The sequence below is a fragment of the Lepisma saccharinum genome, chromosome 4 (assembly GCF_977018435.1).
Source record: "Lepisma saccharinum chromosome 4, izLepSacc3.1, whole genome shotgun sequence".
In the NCBI taxonomy this organism is placed as follows: Eukaryota; Metazoa; Arthropoda; class Insecta; order Zygentoma; family Lepismatidae; genus Lepisma; species Lepisma saccharinum.
In genome coordinates, this window is record NC_139232.1 from 2,918,968 (window position 1) to 2,944,807 (window position 25,840).

General features: G+C 38.0%; 1 protein-coding gene across 8 annotated transcripts in view; it reads left to right on the forward strand.

The window, feature by feature from the left end:
• Positions 1 to 25,840, forward strand: part of Pfrx (6-phosphofructo-2-kinase/fructose-2,6-biphosphatase) — a 151,170-nt gene that overhangs the window by 91,735 nt on the left and 33,595 nt on the right. For 6 of the 8 annotated variants that reach the window (XM_083120252.1, XM_083120246.1, XM_083120253.1 and 3 more), the window contains exons 2-3: positions 21,647 to 21,772; positions 24,259 to 24,419. In XM_083120252.1, coding sequence (XP_082976378.1) covers positions 21,647 to 21,772; positions 24,259 to 24,419 — 287 coding nt within the window. Of the gene's footprint in view, positions 1 to 4,076; positions 4,152 to 7,469; positions 7,913 to 21,646; positions 21,773 to 24,258; positions 24,420 to 25,840 lie in introns of those variants that run through there. The other 2 variants (XM_083120250.1, XM_083120249.1) reach the window with 2 other exon arrangements.

Sequence of the window (25,840 nt, forward strand, 5' to 3'; positions counted from 1 at the left end):
AAATCACCGTTGACAACTGACACGGTCTAGTAAACGGTTTTAACGATCGAAAGTTCGAATCCCAGTTAAATAGTTGGCGTGAGAATATCTCGCTCTTAGTTGCTTTCAGTTTTACGTCAGATGCAGTTATTGCGAGTGAACTCCAATATTGTTGTTAGCAAAGAAAAAGGAGAGAATTATCGATAGGAAAGTTATCGTTTAGAATACCGGACTACGCGAGTATAGGAACCCGGAGCTATGCTCCCTCGTACGTTTTATTTCAGGGTAGGACCACATCGAAACGAGGACTTTCGGAGAAGAGTATTTCAACAGAGCTACAGGTACGAACATTCCTCTATCATATCCTCACCCCGCCTGTCCAGTCAGTAGAAGTGTTTTTTTTTTATATTAAATGTTGTGAGTGGTTCATCATTTATCTGGGGGGTCACCTCATACCCTTAGTGTTCCTCTTGCTTAGCAAGCGAGTAGCCTTTAGTAACGATCCCTCTAAAAATCTACTTTAGATTTTAGACGACTTAAAGTAAACTTGAAACTTTACAAAAAAAAATGTTATTTTACTCTCTCTTCTACCTCTTCCTGGTAAATCACCGAGTAAATGATTAATTATTAGGAAGAAGAATCTTTTATAGTAAGTCTTGAATCTTTTCTGGCGACGAAATGATGAAAAGATTCTCTCGGGCTTCGACCAGGTGAGTTGTGGAAAGGATTTCAGAACTTCTACCCTGAAGATGAGAGTGACGTTAGCTCTCCAAAACTTGGAATCTTTTCCACAACTCACCTGGTCGATAGCCCGAGAGAATATTTTCATCAAGAATCTTTTATGTTTTAAAATGGGCCTGGAATTAAGGATGGGGACTTAACGAAACACCTTGCATGGATCAGAAACATGGCAGGCAAGAAGTTTTGAGGTCGGATTTCGCGGGAAATGGGCAGAATTAGGTATAGATCGATGTGGTGCGAATTGAACAAGCAATAGAGAGAATCGAAGACACTATAAATGAACTGAAAGACACTGGATAGGACATGTTTAGAGCGAGAGATCGAGAACAGCTAGATAGGGCTTAATGGAAGAGACGATGGAAGGGAACTCCTTGTTCAGACGACTTCATGGAAGGAAAAGGACACGGGACTACTGAAGGTGGAAGCTATGAATAGAAGAGACCGTGATTGCAGAAACTTTCATAATGCCAGATGATGAGTTCGCGAAATTTTGGAGATGAACAAAGAACGCTGCGTAATTGACCTTGGATTTAGTGTCTTCAGGGTGTGGGGAGTGTGAGCTCCGTGCCCTTATTAGCCCAACTTCCCCTGAAAACCAGCAATCAAAGAGGGTGATCAGAATTAAAGTTGCCCTACCCATCTCCCAAATACATCAGCTAAAAAAAATCGAGAAAATTGTTTTGTGGGGAATTTCAATGTTGATAACTAACCTATCAACGTTTTTGTAAGCTCTCCAAATCAGTGTATTGAGTACCATTACGGCTGTTATCTGGCTTGTAGAGCAGCGGTTCTGAAACGGTATCCGCGAATTCTTGAAGAAATTTTGAAAATTCTACATTTGTTGCGGAAATTTGGGGGCAAATAGGTTGTGCCTTGTTAAATAAATCAATTTAAAAATTGAATATCTTCCTCGGCTTCATGGACTTGAAAATGTCAGTATATTGTTATGTAGTGTTTTTTTTATTATTGTTAGGTATTATTTTAAATATAAAAATCTACTAATGTAAAATCGACATTAGAGATTTGTCTCGGAAAATTACCTTCCGAATTTCTAGGCTTACTTAACCAAGAATTCTTTCGAAAACGACATAATTTGTGTTAAAAATCCTTTTCTGTCCACCTTTATATTAGAAATACGTATTTGATAAACAAGATTCAGCAATCGAAATATAAGTTTCAGCTTAAATTCCGATATAATGAATCTTGTAGATGAAATGCTGCATCAACCTTCTCATTAAAGTAACAATAGGCCATTTGTTGTTGTTGTTATTTTAATCTTTACAATAGAGATATGAGTATTGTAATAAAATACCCTACCCTTCATGAGCAACTTTAAATATTATTCGGTGTATGTTAAGACTTCAAATATTGACTAAATCCTGGTAAAAGGCATTTAAAGGGGACAAATGAAAAATGAAGAACCGCTGTTCGGTAGTATAATATTCGTCGCCTTGTAACCAAGGGGTCACGGGTTCGATACCCGGTGGAGGCACATTTTAAAATGTAGGTTTACTCTCGATCTGTGGATAAAGTTGTCTTAAAACGTAGAAATCATACTTTAGAGTATGGAAAACGACACACCACTTGGAGCATATCCCATATAGGAAAGATACAATATTTTCCATCAGATATATTAGGGTCAAAGTTCAGCTCCTCCCAAAATAAGATCTCGGGAACCCACTGCCTCGGAGTCTTGCTATTCATGATAAAAGAAGTGCCTCTTTGTTAATAGTTACCGTACACAAGTGCTCATTCAAACAGCAATTGTCCTTGACATTTCCGAAACTAGGTTTTGCATAGTAATTTGAACGTCCAAGAGGCCTATAACGCGATAAGGGGTTCTCCTCGGGTTATCTCGTAGGTCATCATTTTCGATGTTTTATACCAGATACTGACTCAGCAATCAGTAAATTTCTTTCTAAAAGTGTGCGTGTTTTTCCATATGAAGTCAGCTTTATCGAAATGAGCATTCTTGGTGCCTATATTGCGCTATTTCCCTTCTGCATTAAAAAAGAGCGAACACAATCCCACGTTCACGAACCCTGTTCTCATTTAATAAGAGCTCTTGCGTAGCCTAATGACTAGCGTTCTTTTCTTTGGTGCGAGTGGTTTCAGGTTCGATTCCAAGTCGATGATTCAAACATTTCGGTGTTGATCCAGTGTCGTGAGGACAATTGAGAAGCTACCTGAAAAGAAGAAGTAGCGGGCAGTGTTGCCAGTCTCCCGATAAGAAAAAGTGCTGTTTAATCTAAATGCTGATATTGTGCTAGGATATATGTAATAATAATAATGAACTATTACTGTTATCGATAATTAGTAACAGAAATTTATCAAATTATTTTTCGGATGATTGTAATTTTAGTTATGCATCTATTTTCCGAGATGAGTTCAACATTGAACTAGAGAAAATTTGAGATGGTTCGTCGACTACAAAGCGGAACATTTGTTTTATTTGTGCCCCACAACTTTCTTCAAATTTCTTGTCATGAAATAGGGCTTTCCCGATGGTGCAGTGGTAGCGTCGTCGCCTTGTTATCAAGGGGTCCCGGATTCGGCACCCGGTGGAGGCACATAGTGGTTCGGATCCGACTTTAAACTGTAGGTACAGTCCCGATTCGCCGTACTATGCATAAAGTGGACTTTTGATTTGATTTTTGATTTAGTTTATTTTACTTCGCGTTTTGTGCCTCTTGGCTAATTTGCAAAGATGGGGATGAGTGATGAAATGATGAAATTGATGAATGGACATTCACAAACAACCAAGCCCGACCGGGATTCGAACCCGGGACCCTTGCATAAAGTGGACTTAAAATACCATATCAATCAATCTTGTCATCAAATTTTCCTCGTGAGATAAACTGGGGAGAACAAAGAAAAGATGAAGAGAAGAGGGGTGTGATTGGGAAAGCATGTCGACGTGAAATAAGATCTGGATATAATTTTATTTTTAATTTCTCAAATTACAGTTTTTTTTAAGTGAATTTCTCCCTCTCATAGAAGCAACTCGACAAATTATGCTAGATTTTCCCATACTGCAAACACATGGTGCTAGGTGCCAACGAAGCTCAAATTGTGCTAGGTTTGGCATTGCTGGTAGCGGGCTCCCGTCTCGAAAACCAGAAGAGGGCACTTGACCAACGAAAAGCCACTTTTCAGGCCCTGGCTCTTAGGGGCTGTTGCGCCACGGTTTGTATGTTGTTGTTTTTTTTTTCATCTATTACAACACCGCACTGCATTGGACATGATAAATTTACGTATACACCCTTCATAACAACGAATATCATAAATTTACCTTATCTTTGTAACATCTTTTCCTCGAGTTTATCAGCAGTGACTATTTCCTCTTGATATTCAACGTCCGGATGTTGTATTAAAACAAGTGATTCAAAAGATGCAGGTTCTTGAAGCGAATCGCATTGGAGGTGTACCAGGTGAAGTACCAATGCAGGTTTAATTAATTCAAAACTTTGAGCTTTATATTTCTCTGCTCTTTTTTCCAACGTCATTGGCCGAAAAGATGTCACGCTTTGTTGGCACAGGTTAATTCGACCATTTTACAGCTTTTTCGTGACTCCCCTTAGAATGCGTTGTATGCTTATTGAGCTCGTCTGCTGTTTGTGTAGCGTGTATTACTCAACTGCAGCTTTTTATTGGGGTCTGTACATTACGATCATGGCAGGATAAAAATTGCCACTTATAGGGTGAATTCGCACAGAAGCGACAAGCGACACGTGTCACTTGGAGCTCACGTGTCGCTCTGACTGGCCCGTTTTGTCAATATAGCCCAACACATATATTTCTGTCGTGCGATACGCGACACAACTCAAGAAGCAGTGTTGCTAATGGAGCAGATATAAAAATCGCTGCAGTGCGCCGATGCACAGCTGTTAAGTAGAACAAGAAAATTAGAGATTTTTTTTTCTATGAACTTGTCACCCATCAAAGCATGGCAATTTTAACACAGAAAACAATATGCATCGCATTAAGCAGCAAAAATGACAGGATCCTCTATGGAATTTCTACAAGAACACGTGCCGGAGTCAAGAGTTGAAATGCTCATGGAGCCACATAATTTATTTCTTTTTGAACAATTCCAAAATTATGAAATATGAACAATTTGTAAATTTCCCGAGGTTTTTTATGCAAGGTTTTTTATTTCAACTTTGACAGAACTGGAGGCATTATGGAATTAACGTTCATTAACAAACACACACTTTCACATACACACACGCAATACACGCACACAACGTCAAACCGGTCAAATACTTAGTATAAAATAAAAATATGGTGCTTCCAATCCAACAAAACTCAACGTCACTTTAACTGCCTTTCTCCTTCCGTGACAAAAATAGCGCTTCATTATTACAGTTGGCAACACTAGTTACTAGCTAGCCAATGAACATGCACTGCATAAAAGAAGCAACCACTTCGTCATGCTATATTGCCACATTACTGTCCCTGCCGAACGGTGTGAACCGCGAGCTGGAGCGCTATTCAATTGTTTTCAATGATGTTTGCGCGAGTATGTCCAGGAACGGAATGACAATATGGCAACAATGGCGAAGGTTGGCGAGCAGCGTAGAACACGTGATGCTAAGAGAGAGGGAGACGAAATGAAAATTGGTATGTGCGCAACGGCAAAGATATGTGTGTGGCTTTTTTTTTCTACCGTGCATCATGTCGCCTCGTGCTATTGTTTGCGCATGCGCGATGAAAGTTTTGCTTTAGACTGAATGAGCTAGTGTCGCTTGTCGCTTCCAGCTTCGGTGTGAATTCTCTGTCGCTTTGGTGTGAATTCTCCCTTATAGTGTCGACACGAACTGTCAAGACGTAAAGCGTAGCTAATAAAACTCGTTGTATCGATTTCCTCTGCGAACGCGTAAGATCGTCGTGATGTTAGATTGTACAGTCATGAACACTACAAGGTTGCAATCTCATTGAAAACCACTGGGGTCGTTACAACCCAGAAGTGTCCGTGACTGTACGTCGACACATACAACCAACTTAAACAGTGTGTACAAGGCCATAGCTTTTCTTAGTAACGTTTTGCTCGTTAGTCTCGGTTCGACTTTACGAGTCTTCGAAACATGTAATTTTCTATCCTGTTTGAATGCAGCATATTCACCGTTGGCACTGACTTAAATTTTCTGTCGATAATCTACAAAAAATGTTTAGTACCGACAGATTGTGTTACCAGTTAAAGCAATGGTCGACCTGTGGAGTTGAAGACTTGAAATTGAAGCTCTTACCAATGCAAAAGCATAAAATAGGAAGTTACACATTGATGGTGATACATGCATGATTTAGGGAGATCACACCGAAGCGATAAGCAACACGCGGCTAGAATTGATCTCCAAGTGGGGCTCAGGGGTTATCAGGGGGCTTTGTAAATAAAGTCCAGTTTTCAAAAGTTTAACAGTATTAAATGAAAGTAAATTCGAAGGGGGGGGGGTGACATTATGTTCTTATAAAACATAAAATTTAGAAACATCATGCAAATACTACAGTTTTTTCTATATCTTCTAAAACATCTATTGAAGTGTTAATTGATTGTTACTGACACCATCCCTTAATACACACTCTATACTATTTTTGATGATACAGGTATTAATATCATACAAGTAGAAATGTACAATATTCACTTCAATCGTAGTGCCTACCGTACCCCGGCCGAAACAATAAACTCCTCTTCGTTCCCGAAACTATGGATCTGTTGGCATTTGACGCAGCTGTGGAAGGAATGTGGATGAGGACAAAGTCACAGATATTTGTCAACCGAGAGGCTGCAACAGGGGCAGGAACGGTACAGATAAAGAAGCGCCCCTATGAAAGAACTTTCTATAGCCTAGATAATCTTCTAAATACTTGCCGGTACTTAGACTTCTCTCACAAACAAAATGAACAAATCTAAAAGCTGCTGTTCATGTTCTGTGAATTTATCCCTCGCGAACTTGTGAACAAAATAATATCTGTTGTCTACATTTACACTCTTCACACCAAAGTAATTAGAATACAAAATAGTTTTACCTAATGTCAAGGGGGCTGGCGGGGCTGAACCCCCCCCCCCCCATCGGCCTGGCTACGGGCCTGGACACATGTAGCTTAGAAACGAACCAATCAACGGAAATGTTTCACACCGCAACGACATGACAAGCCGCATAAACTTGCACTCGATTGGTGAAATACTCAAGCGACACGTGTTCACCTGTCGCTTTGGTGTGAAAGGGTGGGGTTAAACCTAGCATCGTCACCCTTCCATTGTCTCTGCTGACATGGTGGTGTCTCCGTGGTACATTATCGCTACGTCCTCCGACATAAACATATATGACAGTAGCAACCACGAATTTGTCACGTGACTGCACACGTACAAATAGAAAATGCTATTTTTCAAACTCTCGTAGCTTCATGAGTCCTTGAGGGAGTACCGCTTGTGCTGCCCTCTTTCGGTCAGTTCTGCAGACAGGTTAGGAACAATATCCAGTTTTAAAAATAAATATTGTATTGATTTCTGCGCCGGAAGAATATAATTCCGTGATTGCCGCGGTTATTGTTGCCTAAGAAAGTTCGAAAGTAGAACTTGGACAGAATATCCGGCGACGCAAAAAAGAAGTCTTGATGCTTTCGGTTTTTCTGTCCTACTTTCGATAACTTGTTGTTTGAAACTGCGACTTTGTACCCTAATCTTTGAACTGGCTTGCTCTAGATTACATTTAAGGTTGAAATTTCCTTCAACAACGTTTACCAGTGTGACAGCACGGTTAGCTATCAAAGCCGCGGGGAGAATGTTCGAAAGGGAAGGAGGAGTGTTGGCGCGTTTGCTTTGCAGGGTTGGCCGTGCAGAAGGAAGGTAGTTTTGAAAGCGGTCTTTCTAAAAATAAGCGTTATGAGATTTTCGGTGGCGCTTTCCCAGTTTGTGTCGCAGAGGCTGAAGTGAAAGAACATAATGCAAACAGTTTAGGCGACGTGTGTCGACCTTGAATAGTGATTGTGAATACGTGAGTGGCAGTAGTCGAGTACGCACCTGAGGGGAGGCAAGAAGGCGGTTGGTTGGAAAGCAAGTCTGGCAGGTACACTACTGTTACGTGAGCACCTGGCAAGCGTTCGGTCCGGTCTCACTCTCCTATGAGTTAGAAAAAGTCCAGAATGAATCGACGTAGGGCCAGTTTTCAGAGGAAGGTGTCCATTAGAATTGGTGAGTTTGTAGCATTCGCGTTTTATTGCTATTTTACCTGTGATAGTGTTGCTAAAACATTGTCAGCATTTAACTAGGACGAATATTTGTAACCGGTGACATTATATTGTTTGAAGTCCCTATTCGTAAAAGTTTACTTGGAAATATGCTTCAGTATTACCAAGTATTGTGGTTGCTGTGTGCATATCTGAGTTGATAGTGGTTAGAAGAAAGTGTAAATAAAAATAAAACCCGGTGTGAAACTGGTTAAACCTGAATTTTCCAGCTGGTGGAGAGGGTAATGTCGTTGTTACAGAGATGCCAAAATGCTCGCAAATTGGGCTTTTGCCAACCAATTTGGGAGGATGCTTGGGGGGGAAATGGGTGGTGGTGGTGGGGATGTGTGGATAAATCGCTGGCAACTATGATTTAGTTCTGACTTTTTTTAAAAAAAAGATCAAAACAGTTCACTCTAGTCTGAGATAGGCTGATTGAAACTGGGCCTACTATTGAATATGAAATCTGAAACTGTTGACAGCAGTTGTCGGAGGGGGAGCTCGTCCCTTAATCAGCAGCCGCCATCTAAAGGCGAAAATGTCGGGGGTAGAAGCCCTGAAGATGAATTTCTCAGTATATTACAGCTTATTATACAAGATGTTTAACCTTGCTTATGAATTAAAATTAATTACGGTAACAGTTCGTTATATCGGAGACACATTTCTTAATTTTTACAGAAGAAACTACTTACGGAAATGAGTTTCTCTAAGGTTTCCAACGTTCATCGAGGTATTTTCTTTCATCGTGGAATCTATTTCACCGGGAAATCATGTATTTTTCAAGAGAAATATCTCGCCGACGCATAAGTGCCATTGCTTTCGCTACGTGAACCGGATGCTGCATACGTTTGATGACGTAACACCCCTGTCAGTGTTTCCTACCTCTTTTTTTCAACTATGCTTGCCTAACCTAACCTTATCGGAAATGGTTCGTGTGGCTATCCGTCAGCTACCCGTACATAATGTACAATTTGCACACGTGACGAACACGATAGTAGGTATTTTTCGGTGAAGAAGGTTTGAAACACTGCAAACATACAACGATAGTCAACCTCTGCTCACCATATTGTGTGTTACGGAAGCGAAAAAAGGAATAACAAAAACTACTCTCTATGTGAAAAATTATGTTTGTTTTCGTGTAAAAAGCATAATGGCACCGATTTTAATGTGTCTCCGATATAACGAATTGTTACCTTAATTACCACTACACACACTTTTCAACGAAACATTTGTAGGATTTTGGGGCGGGAGGCTTCAGCCCCTAGAGCCCACCCCCTAACTACGTCCCTGGTTGACAAGGTCTCGATGTCGTAGTGTAACCCCTGTCATCTTGTAATCGAGGGGCATTGGTTTGATCCCCGGTAGTGGTTCGAATCTCTTATTAAACTGCAAGTCCAGTCCTAATTTTCCTACATGCGCATAGGTCGAGTGGTTAGCACATCGCGCTGCGACGCCAAGGGTCCCGGGTTCGAATGTCGCTCGGGCTTGGTTGTTTGTGAATGTCCATTCATCAATTTCATCACTCATCCCCATCTTCGCAAATTAGCCAAGAGGCACAAAACGCGAAGTAAAATAAACTAAATCAATCAATCCGACATGCGCATAAAATTGACTTAAAAACAGAACTTTGAAAAACTCTGCAACAGTAGGAAATCGAACTCTGGGCCTCTTGATTACAAGTCGAAATTCAGTTCTGAGTTAGTGGTAGTAGATAGGAGAATTTTATTAGTATACTGAGTGATTTGTCACATATGGAGCACTTCAAACAAAATGCACTAGTTTTCCATACCGTTTACACAATGGACACTGATAAGATAAGCGTTTTAGTACCGTGTTGCAATGTTTCAATTTCATTGAGGAGGGACAATCTTCCCGGTTCTGATCTCTTGTAAGCTTTTTTTATATAAAAAAAATCACACATCACTGATCAGCAAAACCTCTGTCTACCAAAGATTTTCATCAAAACGTATTTTAAGGTGAGAACTCGGATGCTCTCAACCACGGGAGTCGCCAGAAATTTTCCTAGGGGGGGGGGGGGGGGTCGAATCGAAGATGTCGTTACTTTTAACATTAGTAGCAGTAGGAGCAGCAAAGGCAGTAGTATAAGAAACTTTGGAACGTGTGAAATTTACAAATTAGCAGAGTTTCAGTGTTGCAAATTATGAAAGTTTCGTACCAAATTCGATATCTCAAGACCATTTTTAAACAATGACGCAAAATAAGGTGAAATAAAGTGCTTCGTTTATAAATTGCCATAAATTGAAAAAAGTAGATTGAAATTTCCAGTAGGGTCGACCGACCGGTTCGACCCCCCCCCCCCCTCCTTGCCGACGCCCATGCTCTCAACAGAAATTAAGAAACAGGAGGAGGTAAAAGGGAAATATAGGCCATGGTTAAGAAGTCGTGTATCTATTACTCAAACCGAAAAGTTAGATTCCATGCAAACGAAATTCTTGAAATACAAAATTTGACAAGATTGGATTGCCCAGTTAGCACAATCATGATCTGAACTCAACTGAAACATATGCTTCTTTGCTCTTGGCGGCGAATGTGGCCCGATTTTTAAAATCTGCGATGGTTTTGTGTGTAACTTAGCAATCGTGGATTGTTTTGAAAATACAGTAGGCCTGTATTACGACATGGGCGTCGCTAGAGATTTTGTAAAATGGGGTGGGGTCAGACCCTTAAATAATGAATAGTAGAAATAATATTTTTTTTAGGTAACTGTTCTATTGTTTTATTTTTTTTTTCAAATTCTCCTAGCAGAAAGACTAATTATCGTAGAATTTTGGCAATCATTGTCACACGAAATTTGAACCTTCCTTAAAGTAATGAACACTGTTTGGATTTCAAAAAAAAATTATTTATGTTGGAAAAAAAAATAAAAAATATCTTACGCAAGCATGCACGCTCCCTTTTCTACGTTGATAGAAGCGACAGTAAGTGGTAGGAATGAACGTAGTGATTTGGAACAGAACAGTTTTCATTTCTAAGAGGTCCAATTTATTGGCAAAATAAAATCTTCAAACATTTTTGCCGCATTCAGTAGTACAAAGCATTTAGGGATCTTATTTTAATTCCAAGAGAACCTGACCCTCCTATTATAACCACGAAAGCATTTAGGGTTATTAAAGTGCTAAGGGGACTAAACCTGACCCGCCTAACCTAACTATGAAAGCATGCATTGAACAAAATCTAAGTAATTGCTAAAATTCTGCAGTATGTGTTAACAGATGTAAATCGAAATCGAACCATGTAAAACATACATACGTGACATGATGTACTTGGGCCATTTTTTATTATACAATAATAACTTCTATACATTTATCAAAATAAACCATTTTATTCCAAACAATTTTTATTCTAACCTTTAAGATTTTTCTACTTGATCCACCAGATGAGTGATTATCTAGCATTACCTGACTTAAATGTACATGTATTTTACTCTTTTTTTTATCTAACACAGTTTTTCGTTATTGTGTTCGCATACTAACTGAACTTTTATTTCTATAATTAAATATATAAAAAAATAAACTCCCTGCTTTTTTGTAATTGAAATTAAGGATGCCAGTTTCCAGGGTGGGGTTGACGGATTATTTCGACCAACCTGCCGATACCCATGATTGCACTTTAAAATATCAGTTCGAATTCTCCATAGCTATTTTGCTATTCTCTCCAGCATTGATTTTTCTACACCCTTTGAATATCTGACGTCTGTGGTGTAGTTGGATAGTGTACCATAAAGCCAGAAATTCCAGGTGTGTTGTGTTTGCCTAAAGTTTCCAGATTTTTCAGAAAAATATACGGGACACTTATTTTTCAAGCTACAATGCACATTACGTCCATCTTCCAATGGAACCTGTTATACCTTGTTTTAAAGCTTGACTACTGATTATATCTTCTATGAAAAAATAGGGTAAGGAAACTTGTATTTATAGAACTTTCCACACTAAATGTTTTTAACTTACTAATGCAATTTTCTAGTATTCTGGTATCTAATTGTCCGAGGAGTTATGTTGCGTGCGCAGAACACCAATCAGCAGAGTTTAGTCACCCTCATAATTAGATTCTATGCAATGCTTCTAAGAGTTTCTATTTGTAGAATATGTACACCCGTAGCTTACCACACTGTGTTAAATTTCTCCAATACCGGTGGGAATAAAAAACACTGAGGCCTAAAGAACTGGGATCGAATTCTGGGTAGTGTATCTCATTCATCCTCGATAATGGCATACTCTCTGCTCATGGATAGCTTAATGGTAATGTGTTAGAGGTGGTAAATACACATAAATGGCAAAACACAACACTTGTGTTTTATACCCTCGAAGAAAGGATCAGCATCCATCTGCCTGGAGATGGAAGTTCAGCAGTGAGCGAGTATGGTCGTGACTGTACGATATCTCAAGAGTTTGACTTGCAACTCCCTCCAACGTTTCCTCGCTCAATCCTCGTTCTGTCCCTCTCAAAGTACATTCTGAAACTGGCTAATGACCTCTCTTGTCCCCGATATTTATTGTCATAGATTATACAAAGTCCTGGGTTTCATCTGTTTACATGTTTATGCCATTGGTGTCCAGGAAGAGCTTAGGTAATGTCTGACACTGCATTCCTGATTGTCAAGTTCCTGTCTGGAAAATGATAGCTACTGTCTGGGATTTTGAGCTGTTTTAATCTAATGTGTTTTCAATATTTGAGGATTATTACGAATTCATATCGTTTAAATATGGGACAAAAAGCTGTCCCGAGGACTATTGTCAGCACAACGGGACACCTTAATGAAAAATGGAACGTTCCTGTATTTTATGGAACGTCTGGGAACCCTATGTTTGCCCCATGATATTTCCATCAGCTCATCCTTATCATTACAATTAACCCAAGAAGTAGAAAAGTGACATATTCATAAAATTTATTTTGTATTCTCATTTTGATTGCGATCTGACAGAGGGAAATGGTGACCCCATGGCCCAGTGGGAAACCACTGCAATTAGCCACTGAATACTGGTAGGAAAACCATAGCTATTGTGTTTGGAATGAAAGGAAATGCTCAACTCCACCTCAAGACAAGAGGATACCAGTTAGCAAATCCTGAGAAAGCACCCTACATTGGGCTAATCTGCTCATGCCAGGGTATCAGTGGATTCAAAGGGAAACCAGGACTTAGTGAAGTGAAGAAGGGAAGAGAAACTTGATACATTGAGGTACTCAGACGTTTAACAGGGTAGAAGAGCAATGGAGGAAGTAGGAATTGTCATGAGTCAGCAATTTGAAATAAAGCTTAGGGTTTGGAAACCAGTTAACTAAAGAATAATTGTGGTTAACTTTGACATAGAATATACATGCCCTACATCCAAGTGTATGCACCAACAGAAGACTAGTCTATGCTTGAAAACGAGGAATTTTACGTACAACTCCAGAGGAGAGTTGACAAAGAGGCAACAGAAGAATGCTACATAATGGTAGTGGAAGACTTAAATGTGAGAATGGATCATGGTAGCATGGGAGATTATGGAGGCGCGAGGACCCTGAATGAGAATGCTAAGCATTTACTGGAGTTTTGTGTGGAAAAATTATATGCTTCTTGGAATCTCTCTTTTTCCAGAGAAACATAAAATAACCTTCCAGGCAGTTGGAAGAAGTGTTAAAAAATATAGTAAAGTATCAAGCAATTAAGCCTAATGAGTTTCAGAGTGATGAGATGAAGGGAGCAGGTGACAGCTAGACTTGGAAGGACTGGATGTAGAAGACCTCGAGGATATATGGGGGAAAATGGAAAAAAAAAGCACACACATGGACAGCTGAGGATGTCTGTGGAAAGTAAAGTGGATACAAGAAAAAATAAAATTGGTTTGTGGATGATGAGATGAAACAAAAATTGAAAATTAAGAAGGATGTTTAAAAAAAGAGAAATACATCAGATCCCAAACAGAGGATGGGAGGAATTACATTAAAAAAAAGGAATCAACACTAAATATGCTGACCAAGGTAGTCTTTATTATATAATAAGAAAACTATACGTGTAAAGTTTCTAGCCTGTCAGGGTCTTCTTCAGACTAAGATTCAAACTAAAATGCAGTGACATGCGGTAACGTCGACACTTGGGGTAGCAGTCAGTGGCATGCTCAAGGGGGGTGATGTTGGTGTGGGTCACACCAGTGGCGTACGCAAGGGGGGGTTACCGGGTTTAAACCCCCCCTTGAGCTTTTGAAATATTATGGAAAATGCTGTAGAAAAAAAATGGCTAATTTATCACAGTCATTGATCTGCGACAGTAATAATAATAATAATAATAATAATAATAATAATTTGAATTATTATTCCCATGCAGCATGAAGAAAAACACAACATTCCAAATACAATCTAAGCGGCCGCAAAGTTCAATTTTGCAATTTTTCTTTTGCAAAAAGTCGCGCAGTGACTCTCGCGAGAATTGTGAAAATTCCTTGCTTCGTCCTTATTGCAAACGTTCTTCCCGGTACTGATTTCACATCCCCTTGTGAACTCTCAAGTGATGCTGAGTCTATATCCACATCATTAAATAATGTTGAAGAAGTGCTTTGTGAATCACCTAGAAATGATAAATGTGTTGGAATGTCTATAAACTTACTTTTCAACGAAAACATAGACTCAGTGGAATTTAGCAACATGTATTCTCGCGCTTCATCATCCTGGGCGAGTTCCATAGGTAAAGGTAATGTAAATTCCCCCGTGCATATAGCACCGTGCCATTAAGGCACACGTAGTGGTGTGGTGGGCCCCAAAGATTCTCTATCTCGAACTATTTTGCAGGTGATGTGATCAGCACCATGCTCCGGCAGCCTTCATTCCCCAGGGTTGTTCTCAGGTACCCATTGCTATGAGGCTGGGTGCGGAGACAAGGCTGGATAAATTCCAACCAATTCCGGGAATCGAACCCGGATATCCCACGAAGTTGTCAGAGTAGACGAGCGCGGCTCCTTGAATGAGTTTCATATTTCGATTATTTCAATAAATTTAATATATTTGCTTGTTTTTATGGATTTTCTTCACACTTAAAATGTCTCACTTATCATATACAAATAACCGTTGAATAGACAATTATTTTGTAACAAAGAAACAAAAGAAATGTAATTTTGTTCTATTTCTTTCATAAATAGCAGCTGCATTAGTAGTAATTAAACTAACTAATTAATTAATTATAATAATTATTAATTAATTTATGATTATTATTATTAATTAATTAAAGTATAATAAAACAATGGTTATGTGAATTTGTAGAAAGTTTTCGAAATAACACCCCCCCTTGATGAAATCCTGCGTACGCTACTGGGTCACACCCCTATTCCTAAAAAAAAGAATGTCAATAACAGGAAAAAAGATTGCAAAATGATAGAAGAGTATTAAAAAAAAGTACACGTAAACCCCACCCACATTCTAAAATAAAAAACTATTTGATTTGACTACTAAGCCAGAGATCCTGGGTTCGAATCTCGGCTTGGCCATGAGTATTCTTTGTGTGTGTCCTTTCATCAATTTTTATCGTATTATCTTCGCGATTAGCCAAAAGTGGTGGAAAAGTGAAGTAAAATAAACCAAATGAAGCCATCAATCAATGATTTTATTTTATTTTTGTTACTTAGCGTCGCTTTTTTGTCACATTTGGTTAATTTCGAAGATGATACAATAAAATTATTGAACGGACAAACACAAAGAACACCCATGTTTAGGTAGGGGTTCGAACTCGGAACTCCTGGTGTCGTAGCATGCTGTGATAACCACTCCCCCACGGTTGGTTGATTTGGTGTTTTAAGTACACTTTATGCACAGAAACAAAACAGGTAACAAAACACACTTTTTTGCAGTTTCTTCAATAATATTCATTTGGCTTTTGGAGTTCTGAGATACATTTTTCATTCCAAATTATTTCATTATTCAATGCAGAGTACAACACACAGGACAAGAATGCGCACTCATCACGGGTTCGAATCCTGGCCTGGATTGTTCATATGAGGTCCCTTCATCAATTTCATCATATCATCACTCATCCTCATTTACGCGATAACCAAATGTGGCAGAAAAGCAAAGTAAAATAAACCAAACCAACAACAATATGTCCAAATAAATACATCCGTATTTATGACAGTTAGAGGCCAAGAGTAGTATATTTAAATAAAACACTACTAAAACAAGAGTGAGAGAGAGCCCGAGCACATAGTTAAAATTTAATCATTATACATTCCATACTAGAAAAAAGAAAGAAAGCATAATATTATTGTCTGCATGTAACATGTTCCCATTTCATAAATAATAAAACTACATCCCATATTATACATACATATTGTACAATGTGTAAAAGGTTGTGTAAATACAGAGAACATTAGTACTGCAGAAAATTTTACCCTGAGTTCTTTAGAGGATTTACAAAAAAATCTATGAGAAACCAGTCCCCTATCTGTCCTATAGGAGATAGACTAGGGGACCTGAAAGCCTGGGCTTTCAACCATTGCAGTGGGGGCGAGGGGAAAAGGGAGGTAGAGGTAGAAATCTTCCTTTTCCTTGGGCCGGCCGTTTCTACCTGGAAACTGGTTTAGGCGGAAGAAGAGCGAGCTAGGGTATCCAGCCAGCTTTGCCCGCGGATCACACCGATGGACGAGAAGCACGTGGAAAAGAAAGTGTTGCATATGAACTGTGGCTTTAACAAGACAATAAATATTGTGATTTGAATATAATTCGAAATGTGAGATTGATTGATCTATCTATGCTAGACTATACTCCTCAGTTTACGTCACTGCTAAAATGAAATATAAACAGGAGTAGTATATATGTATGTATTATATATGATGTGTGTGTGTGTGTATGCACAGTAAGGAATCTATCCACAAAACACATGAAGGCCCCAGTCCTTATCTGAGATGTTTCCTATCAAAAAATCCTGTATGTGGCAGATAAATGTACTTGACAGGTGATTGACAGGTACCTAGTGACAGTCTGGCACCATCCCCTTATCATTTCCTCCACATTTGGATAGATTCTTTATCTCCTGGTATTTCTTCATTTTGCTCACTTTTCATCCTTCGTTTTCTCATCATGTCCCAACCCTCTCTTTCATTGTTTGTTGATCTTAAGTTAAACTTCATTATGCCTTTGTCTTTCTTCTCTATTTCCTTCTCTATTTCCTTGGCCTCCTTCCATTTTCTCATTAATGCTTTCTTCTCCCTCCGTATTCACATAGCCTAATCCCAATCTGTCATGTTCTGTTTCTCTCCTTTTTCAGTATCAATTCTGTCTCTCTTTAGTCTTATGTTATCCATATGTTGCTTCAGCCTGTCTTTCTTTCTTTTTTGTTTCCCCTATGTATACATTTTCACATTCTTTGCATTTCACCTCATAATCTCTTCCTCTTCTGTTTTCGTCATGCCTTGGTCACTATATGTAGCTTTTTTTTTTTAACATGAAACAAGGATTAATAGTTTTACCGGAGGAATGAGGTTAAATGAATAGTGAAGGATGCTATAATTGGGGGAAAATTGGAAATATGGTCTAAGAGAGAGCCTGGAAACACAAGGGAGTTCTTGAAAGTTGTCAAGAACCCCAGAGGAAAGTTTGGAATAGCCAGAAGAACTATTAAAGATGATAAATTAATTACAGAAAAAGCAAGAGGTGCTGGAAGTGTGGCACATAAACTATGGAGAAAAAATTCAAAGAAAACTAAGAGCCCAGAGGAGAATGAAACTGTATATAAACCACACCTGGAAGTACAGGACCCAGACCAAGAAGGAATAATAGATGAGACTGAAATACAAATTGTAGTAGATAAGTAGCTGGGCTTTTACTAATAAAAAGCAGCAAAGTACTCCGAGATGACAGGTTTTTACGCAGGCCATACTTTGGGATCAAATATATCCATTATTTGAGTTTTTCATGTGTTGCAACCAATTTTATATTATGTAAAACATTGAAATCTGTCAAGAAAATCAACATAATTCTCGAGGTGGTACAGTGGGTGTAAGATCCCGAGATGTGTTTAGAGATACATGGAAGTATACTGTGAAATTTAAACATTTTGACTGTAAAATATATTTTTTTTTCCATTTTTTGTGTTTCCTAACTTTACCACTAAATGAAAAACAAGAAATGTATATTAATAGCATTGCCCCATAGCTCTTACATCTAGGTATAGTTCATAAATAACTGTAATGTGAAAGTTAAATCACAGTTCTACATTTTGTTAATTTACAGTTGTTTTATTTGTTCAACATACAGTTATATGCTGATATTTTTGACAGTGAAGGGTTCTTAATTCGTTCTTTTGGGAGATGAGTTAATACTATTCTCTCATTGATATAAATTAGTATGCTTATGGACATGTTTTTCAAGGAAGGTACTTATAAAGATATATTTAGTCAGGGTGGCTACTCATTGGAAATTCCTTGAATTCTGGGAATTATGCATGAACTATTGGCTCCGGGAATTCTGCGTGAATTTTTCTCCATAGATGTGAAAAATTGCAACTTTTACCCAAAATCCCATTGAATTTATACATATTTATAAATGCCCTGAAACAAGTTTTTCACGGTCCAGCTTTTATTTTTATCGAGAAAGGAAAACAAAGTTGCGTGAAAAATAAGACAGAATTCTCTCAGTCTGTTTGCTTTGGTAGTGTCATTTGCAGAGCAATCTATCTGACAGAAGAATGATTATTGCAAGATAAGATATCTTGAGTTGATTAGGTAAATTTGAGTTTTACATTCTTGTACAATTAACAATTTTTCGTAGATTAGTTTATCCCTTACCATTTGTGACTTGTGTTTGGAGATGTATTTCGAGTGTAATCATGTGAAATGGCAACTCTGCATCTGAAATTTAAATATTTAATATACACTTACCATTTAATTGGAATTTTTGATACAATGGAATCACAGACCCTTTATATATTGTTAATATATTTGTGTGCGTATGTGTGTGGGTTCTGAGAGGCAGTAATATGTAAGGTTGAAATAGAGAAAATAAAATATCTGCTTGTATCCTTGAATTTTTAGAAAGTTTGCCTTGAAAACAGAGAATTATACTTGAATTTTATTATTGTCCTAGAGTAGCTACCCTGTAAAGTGCTTTTATCTTCCCACTCGGTGGTATGCCCAGGATTTTTGAAAGGGAGGTGGGGATATGACCACAAGGAGGAGATATGTCTTCTGTTTTTGCAGTTTGTCATATACTTTGCTATCTTTTCCAGCATTTGACTTTTTCTTAAGGAATGGGAATCCCTGGCATGATTTTTTTTCATTTTTACTGCAAGCACAATAAAACCAAAGAGAACCACTTCCCTTTTTTTATGCCCTCATTGTGCTGTCGAATGATGTAAGGAGTTGAGTGGTGATTATGTACCACACCTATTTACATTTTGCAATTTCATTCTGATGCATGATAAAAACTTTTTAGGCTTAAAGTTGTATAATTTATGACCTTTGTTGTTCAAGGTCTTCCCATATATTGAGTCAGTTTATAAGGTAAAAAGGTAAAGTGCTCCCCTGTGCTTAGCACGATGCCATGTAGGCGTATAGGGGGTGTGACAGTTTATAAGGTCCACCAATAATATAAGACACCAATCGCCAATTCACAGCAGACAAATCTAGAAGGATGTCTTATTTATTTATTTCAGAAATTGAATGCAACAGGTATATTGCATTCATTCTATTCATATTGATTAATTTCACAGATAAGTATAATATAATATATAGACAGAAAACTCATTTAAATGTTTTGCACATGTTCCAAATTGGGGAAATTTCCAGTGCTTTGGTTCTACTTCGTTAGAGACTGAAGAGTTGCTTTGTTGGTCGTAACTTGGTTGAGGGGACGTAGAAATAGAGCTGTGACAGGGCGAAAAGAGCTTCAATGTGATACTAATTTTTAGAGGTGATGCAATTATCTTGGAAAATGTAGGTTTAAATGTCAAATTATTGTACCTGTTCATTAAACAATACAATGCTGCTCAATACTACACATATTAATTTTGTTAGGTGCAAAAATAATTTGGAATTAATATATTTGTATCCATACTTGGTAGCTAGGCTTAATATGTATGATATATAGTGCATTTTGAGTTGAGTTGAGTTGACTTGGTGTTTTAAGTCCACTTTATGCACAGTAAGGCTAATTGGGACTGGACCTACAGTTTAAAGTGGGATCCGAACCACTATGTGCCTCCACCAGGTATTACTAGTGCATTTTTTTAAAACACAATATGATTACAGTATGAATAAATAGAATTTTACAGATTACATATTTAATGCCCTACATATTTAATGTCCTTGCAAGAGTAATGATTTAACAAATTAAAGCAACTGAACTCGTACATTACTTTTTATTTGTTCAAACTGAAATGTATCTGTAGTCTCATGTTCAATGTTGAATAAAATTAATATGTACACAGATGTAATAACTGCACTTAAATAAGATTTTCTTAGCACACACAATGGCCTTCACGTGTCCCTCCAAGTAATAATCCAGAGGTGTTAGGTCTGGCGACCATGGCAGCCATTCACTTATGTAACCTTATTTGAAACATTCATATCTTGTGTACAATGCAATGGCTCTTTCCTTATTAATTTCTTTAGATAAAAACGTGTAGTTTCATTCTGAGCTTGACATGAAATTCTTGAGCTCAATTAACTCTAGGGCATAATATAACTGAACAAAGTGTCACTGTATTCAAACAGCCATCTTGATGGACAAGCATGGTAAATTCTGGATTCATGAATGCTAAAGTTCCTGTGTTCGAGTCTGACATGATAGTTGCATTGTGTTTTTTCACCCATCCTCTGTGCGATTCACCTAAAGAAGGGGAAAAGCAATGCTAAATAGCTATATGCAAACAAGGCTTCTCGCAGCTAACACTTTTTCCTTGTAAACAAGGGGTTCCAGGTTTGATATCCAATGGAGGGACATTGCATAGTCATTGAGATTCCATGGGTGTAAGGGATGACCCTTCCACACAGTACACAGTGGACTGCATTTTGCAGACTAACAAGGCTCTGGCGTCTCGACCTATGGCCAGTATAATCCTCGTAGGACTGTGTGTGTTTTGTACTTAAGTGTGCTGAATTCCCCTTAGCTTTTAACCAAGTAAGAATATTTTAGTCCCTCGACATTACAGTAATTTTATACTAATTATACTTTAGTTATGGTAAGGGTGCAAAATAGCCTAAGTGGTGATCCACCCAAAATTTCAATCAGTCAATCAATCATTGAGATTCCACTTCAAAACTCTAGGTCAAGTCCTGATTATACCACAGCCAAGATAACTCCTGGCACGGGAACCTCCTTTATGGCAGTGACCTGTTGCCGCATTTCGCTGCCACCTGTTTGAGCAACAAGCAGCAACCTTAGAATCCCTCCTCCCTGAAGAGGCCAGCAGGAAGATAGGATTTTGTCAAAATAACTGTTCTACACATAGGATTTTGTCAAAATAACTGTTCTACACTGTGAATGGGGGCCGAGAGATAATGGCCAAGGTATAGTTTATCTGAGCATAAAGTTGCACTAAAACTTTTGCATCTGAATAATTACCAAGTCAGTACTATTAGTGCAGTAAAAAATGTTTTCATGATTTGCCAATTTTGAACTTGTGTGCTATTGGTATGTAATGTTGTATGTATGTCACTTTGGAATTGCCATTTGTAATTGGAATCATTTTTATAGTTTTTAAACTTTCTTATTTCAGGAGAGCGTGCTAATTATGTCAACAGTCCACATGTCATTGCCATGGTGGGTCTTCCTGCCAGGGGTAAAACGTACATTTCAAAGAAGCTATCCAGATATCTCAATTGGATTGGAATCAACACCAGAGGTGAGTTAATATCATTTGAGTGAGAGTTAACACTTTGAGGGTGAAGAAAACCGTTTTCATAGTTGGTTCCCAAGCACGGAAAACTTGAATAACCTGGAAATCTCGAGGAATTTGTTAAAAAGTTAAATTCTCAGTGAAAATAATATTTAGTCCCAATCAAGCACATGCACATCTGAAGAATTAGAATATCCTCCTGCCTCCAGATGATGATAATTACAACTAATATGTATTAAGAGTCCTTTTTTTCCTGGGAAGAAAGGCTCTGGTACTCTTCTATTTGGCTTGTTTTTGTTGTTTATCACAAGAACAACTCAGAATGATAATTTTTTTCTTCTCACATCTAAAAAGCTGCTGGTGCAGCATACTGTTGCATACTCCCAGAAAAAAAGCTCAGATTATTAATCTAAAGATATAGACTGTAGACATACATTTATTTTTCATTACAGATTGATTGATTGAGTTTGTGTTTTAAGTCCAATTTATGCACAGTAAAGCTAATCAGGACGACCTACAGTTTAAAGTGGAATCTGCACCACTATGTGCATCCACCGGGTGTGGAACCCGGGACCCCTTGTTTACAAGGCAACGACGCAACCACTGCGCCATAGGGAAGGCACTGCATTACAGATTGATATGGTCCATTTGTAAACTTGTGTTTGTCAAAAGTGATATGTTTGAAGTTTATTTTGTTTACTGTAATACATTTTCAGAACTCCCACACAAAATCAGAAAGCGAACAGGCATGAAATATTGGGCGATACCAACAAACAACTGACATAAAATTTATTGTTTTTAATATTTTACTGATAAATCACAAATGTTCCTTGAAGAAAATGAATAGTTGTTCATTCACCTCCATAATTAATGCATGTAACTAAGTACTTGCAGTGTGTATTTAGACATTTACTTTGCAAAACCATGACATGTGAATTATATTCTTAAAGTAACAACAAAATACAACACTAAATTACAGGCTATTTGTAAATAAATATATCATCTTTAATATTACTTTTAAAACTAATAAACCATGTGCCTATATTGGCCAATGATGATAGAGTACCAGTTAATCTGTTCCATTGTTGATAATAATAAAGATGATGAGGATGGTATGGCTATGGGGGAAATGGAGGAGCCCATTATAAATAAATTTAAATTATATTGTACTGGGTATCAATCACCCTGGAAAATTAAGGATCCTGGAAAATACATGGTTTGATTGATTCACTGATTTAGGTTATTTTATGTTTTTTTCATTTCTGCCATTTGTGGCTAATTGCGACGAGGGAAACTTAGGGAAAATACATTTAGAGTAAGTGTGGTACTACTGGTAATATGCTCCAGCGAAGACTGTAACGAATCATATAGACTGATGTTACGTACCCAATGGGACCAACTCATGTAAACGGTTTGCTGAGGTGGATTAAAGATGGCAGCACAAGGTGTTCAAGATTGAAGATTAACACGAGATACGCGAATAGCAGTGTAAATAAGCACAAAGTAATTTGGAAAGATTAACAACAATAGAATCCATTATAAGAAGATGAAGAAAAAATATAAAAACAACAAATTAATGTAAATACTTAATAAATTAAATTGATGCTCATATACAAATAGATCAGAAATCTAAAGAAGTGAAAACACGGATACAAATTTAGGTCTTCTAACAGATCTCGAATCTGTTAGCTTGACTTGCCATTCCCTTAGTGGAAATTTTGATTTATACCAGTGGCGGTGCGAACCACATAGTGATGGGTTATGGTCGTTCCTTTAGGGGAGTCAGCTCACCGGAGCTCGCTCACCACAAGGAGTCGTTCAAAGGAACGATGCAGCTCCTTTTTGTCAGGCAGTTCACTGGAGCTTGCTCACTGAGGGAGTCGTTCAAAGGAACGACCGGTAGCACACTCAGTTTGAGCAAAGGTGGTGGGGAGGTTCGTTGCTGGAGTTATTCTGAGTAAAATGGATTAGGGAGGGAGGGAACTTCGCCTACTACTCCACATGAAGAAAAGGAAAAGACATACACAGCAGGAAGGAAACAATGTACGGGTCAAGGTGCGGAATCATTGAAGACTTCATTGAAGTTCCAGGGATTACATAAGAGTCCAGAAGGAAGTCCAAATCCGAAGAAGGAAGTCCAGAAGGAAATCCGGGTCCAAATTCCCAGAAGGAAGCATATACTAAAGAAGATTATACAAATTAGAAAGAAGAAAGAAATGCTAGGAACATGCAAATTGAATGTAAATAAGAACAAGAGCCATATGTATCTTATTATATAAATATAAACATCCATGTATCCTTGTTGAGATAATATAATTGTTTAAACGTCTCCATTGGAAGTCATCCTGTCTGGTTTCTTTTTCATAAAAAGAACCCTACCCTGTAGATATATATTAGCCATGGTTTAATATTAAGATTTATGTACTTTGCACAAATAGAGGTAGCACTGAGTTTCATATTTAGAGTTTAAAAAATGCAACTTTATTTTACAGTATTTAACCTTGGAGATTACAGAAGACAGGCAACAACAGCTTACAAGAGCCATGAATTTTTCCGTCCTGACAACAAGGAAGCAATGGCCATTCGTACTAGATGTGCAATTGATGCCCTTGAGGATGTTTGCTCATGGTTGGAGGATGGCGGAGAGGTTGCAGTATGTATAGCATTTTGTTTCTATATTGAACACACACACACTTCAATTACATGAAAATTTCAGTGGAAAGTATAGGCTCAACCAGGACTCGAACCTCCCTTGGATACTGTGTCATTGCTTTACCAACTGAATTATACTCTGGTTTCACCTGATTTTTTGCTACCGTTCTTTTCACCTGTCAGTGCTATCCAAGAGGATCTGTTGTCTCTGAAACACTGATAATGCAGACAGTGCTTTTTGCAGCATGTATTGCCTGAAATATTAAACATCGGACTATGAGAGTATAAGAATCCTTCAAGTAATATGGGTATACATGAGGGTCATTGTGTCTGAACTGTTTGTTTCTTTCAAAGAAAGTGGCAATACTGAAAATTCGCTGTGTGAGTACATACTTGAAAGCCTGTGGTTTGTGCTTCTTAATGCCACCACCAGATGGGATGTAGTGCAGGAATTGTTGGGAAAACTCAACACCCGTTTGAAGCGTTATTGTGTAAAATTCAGCTGCATATGTATGTTTAGTAGTTCTCTGCAGCAGATGTACACTAGAGTGCAAGGCAGATCTGCAGGAAACATTATGCATTTTCCTCAGCCATACCGAACAGTGACATTGTGGGTGGAGGTCTTCAGATATTGAAGACTGGTGCCAACTTACAACTTCCATCTCTGTGAATCAGTGGGCAGGACAACCTGGGAGACTGTGCAGTGATGCATATTATTAGACATTCACACTCAAACTTCTTGGCTGTATTATGCATTTCTATGTTCTATTCATAGTTCAGTGGCATGTTTACTTTGTGCATTGTATGTCATAATTCAGTGGCAATATGTGTTTCATACTTCAACTTGACCAGTGGCTCCTGTACCTACGCTCCATCTGGTGGTGGTATTTAGAAGTATATATCACAGATTTTCAAATGTATATACCAGGTTTCTATTATTTCCACTTTTGCTAAGGAACAAGATGGTTGCAATAACATACGGAATGACTTAACCCACATGTATACAATCTATACAGTATGCAACAAGACAAATTGTCATTTTCTGCATGTTTTTTTTATTTCTATATTTTGCTATAAAATAACTTATTGTAAAGTTGCAAAATTGTAGCTCCACTGGGGATGAAACCAGTGCATTTGACATTATCTGCCAATTAACTGCCACCCAGTCCCATTTGATAATGTTAGTATCACTACTTCCTAAAATCTACCACTGCTCAGGTTTTCTCCTATCATTTTCGTGAAGAATCCGTAAGGGCTTGTACGACGCCTGGTGCCACCTCGTGGCCTTCCTTTCCTAGTGGATAGGTCATTTGGGACAATAAGTTACGTGTGATATGGGAATACATGAATTAAAATATCATGAATAATTTATAAACAATATATATACCTACATAATTTATCCATTTTGTAATAGCAACAGAG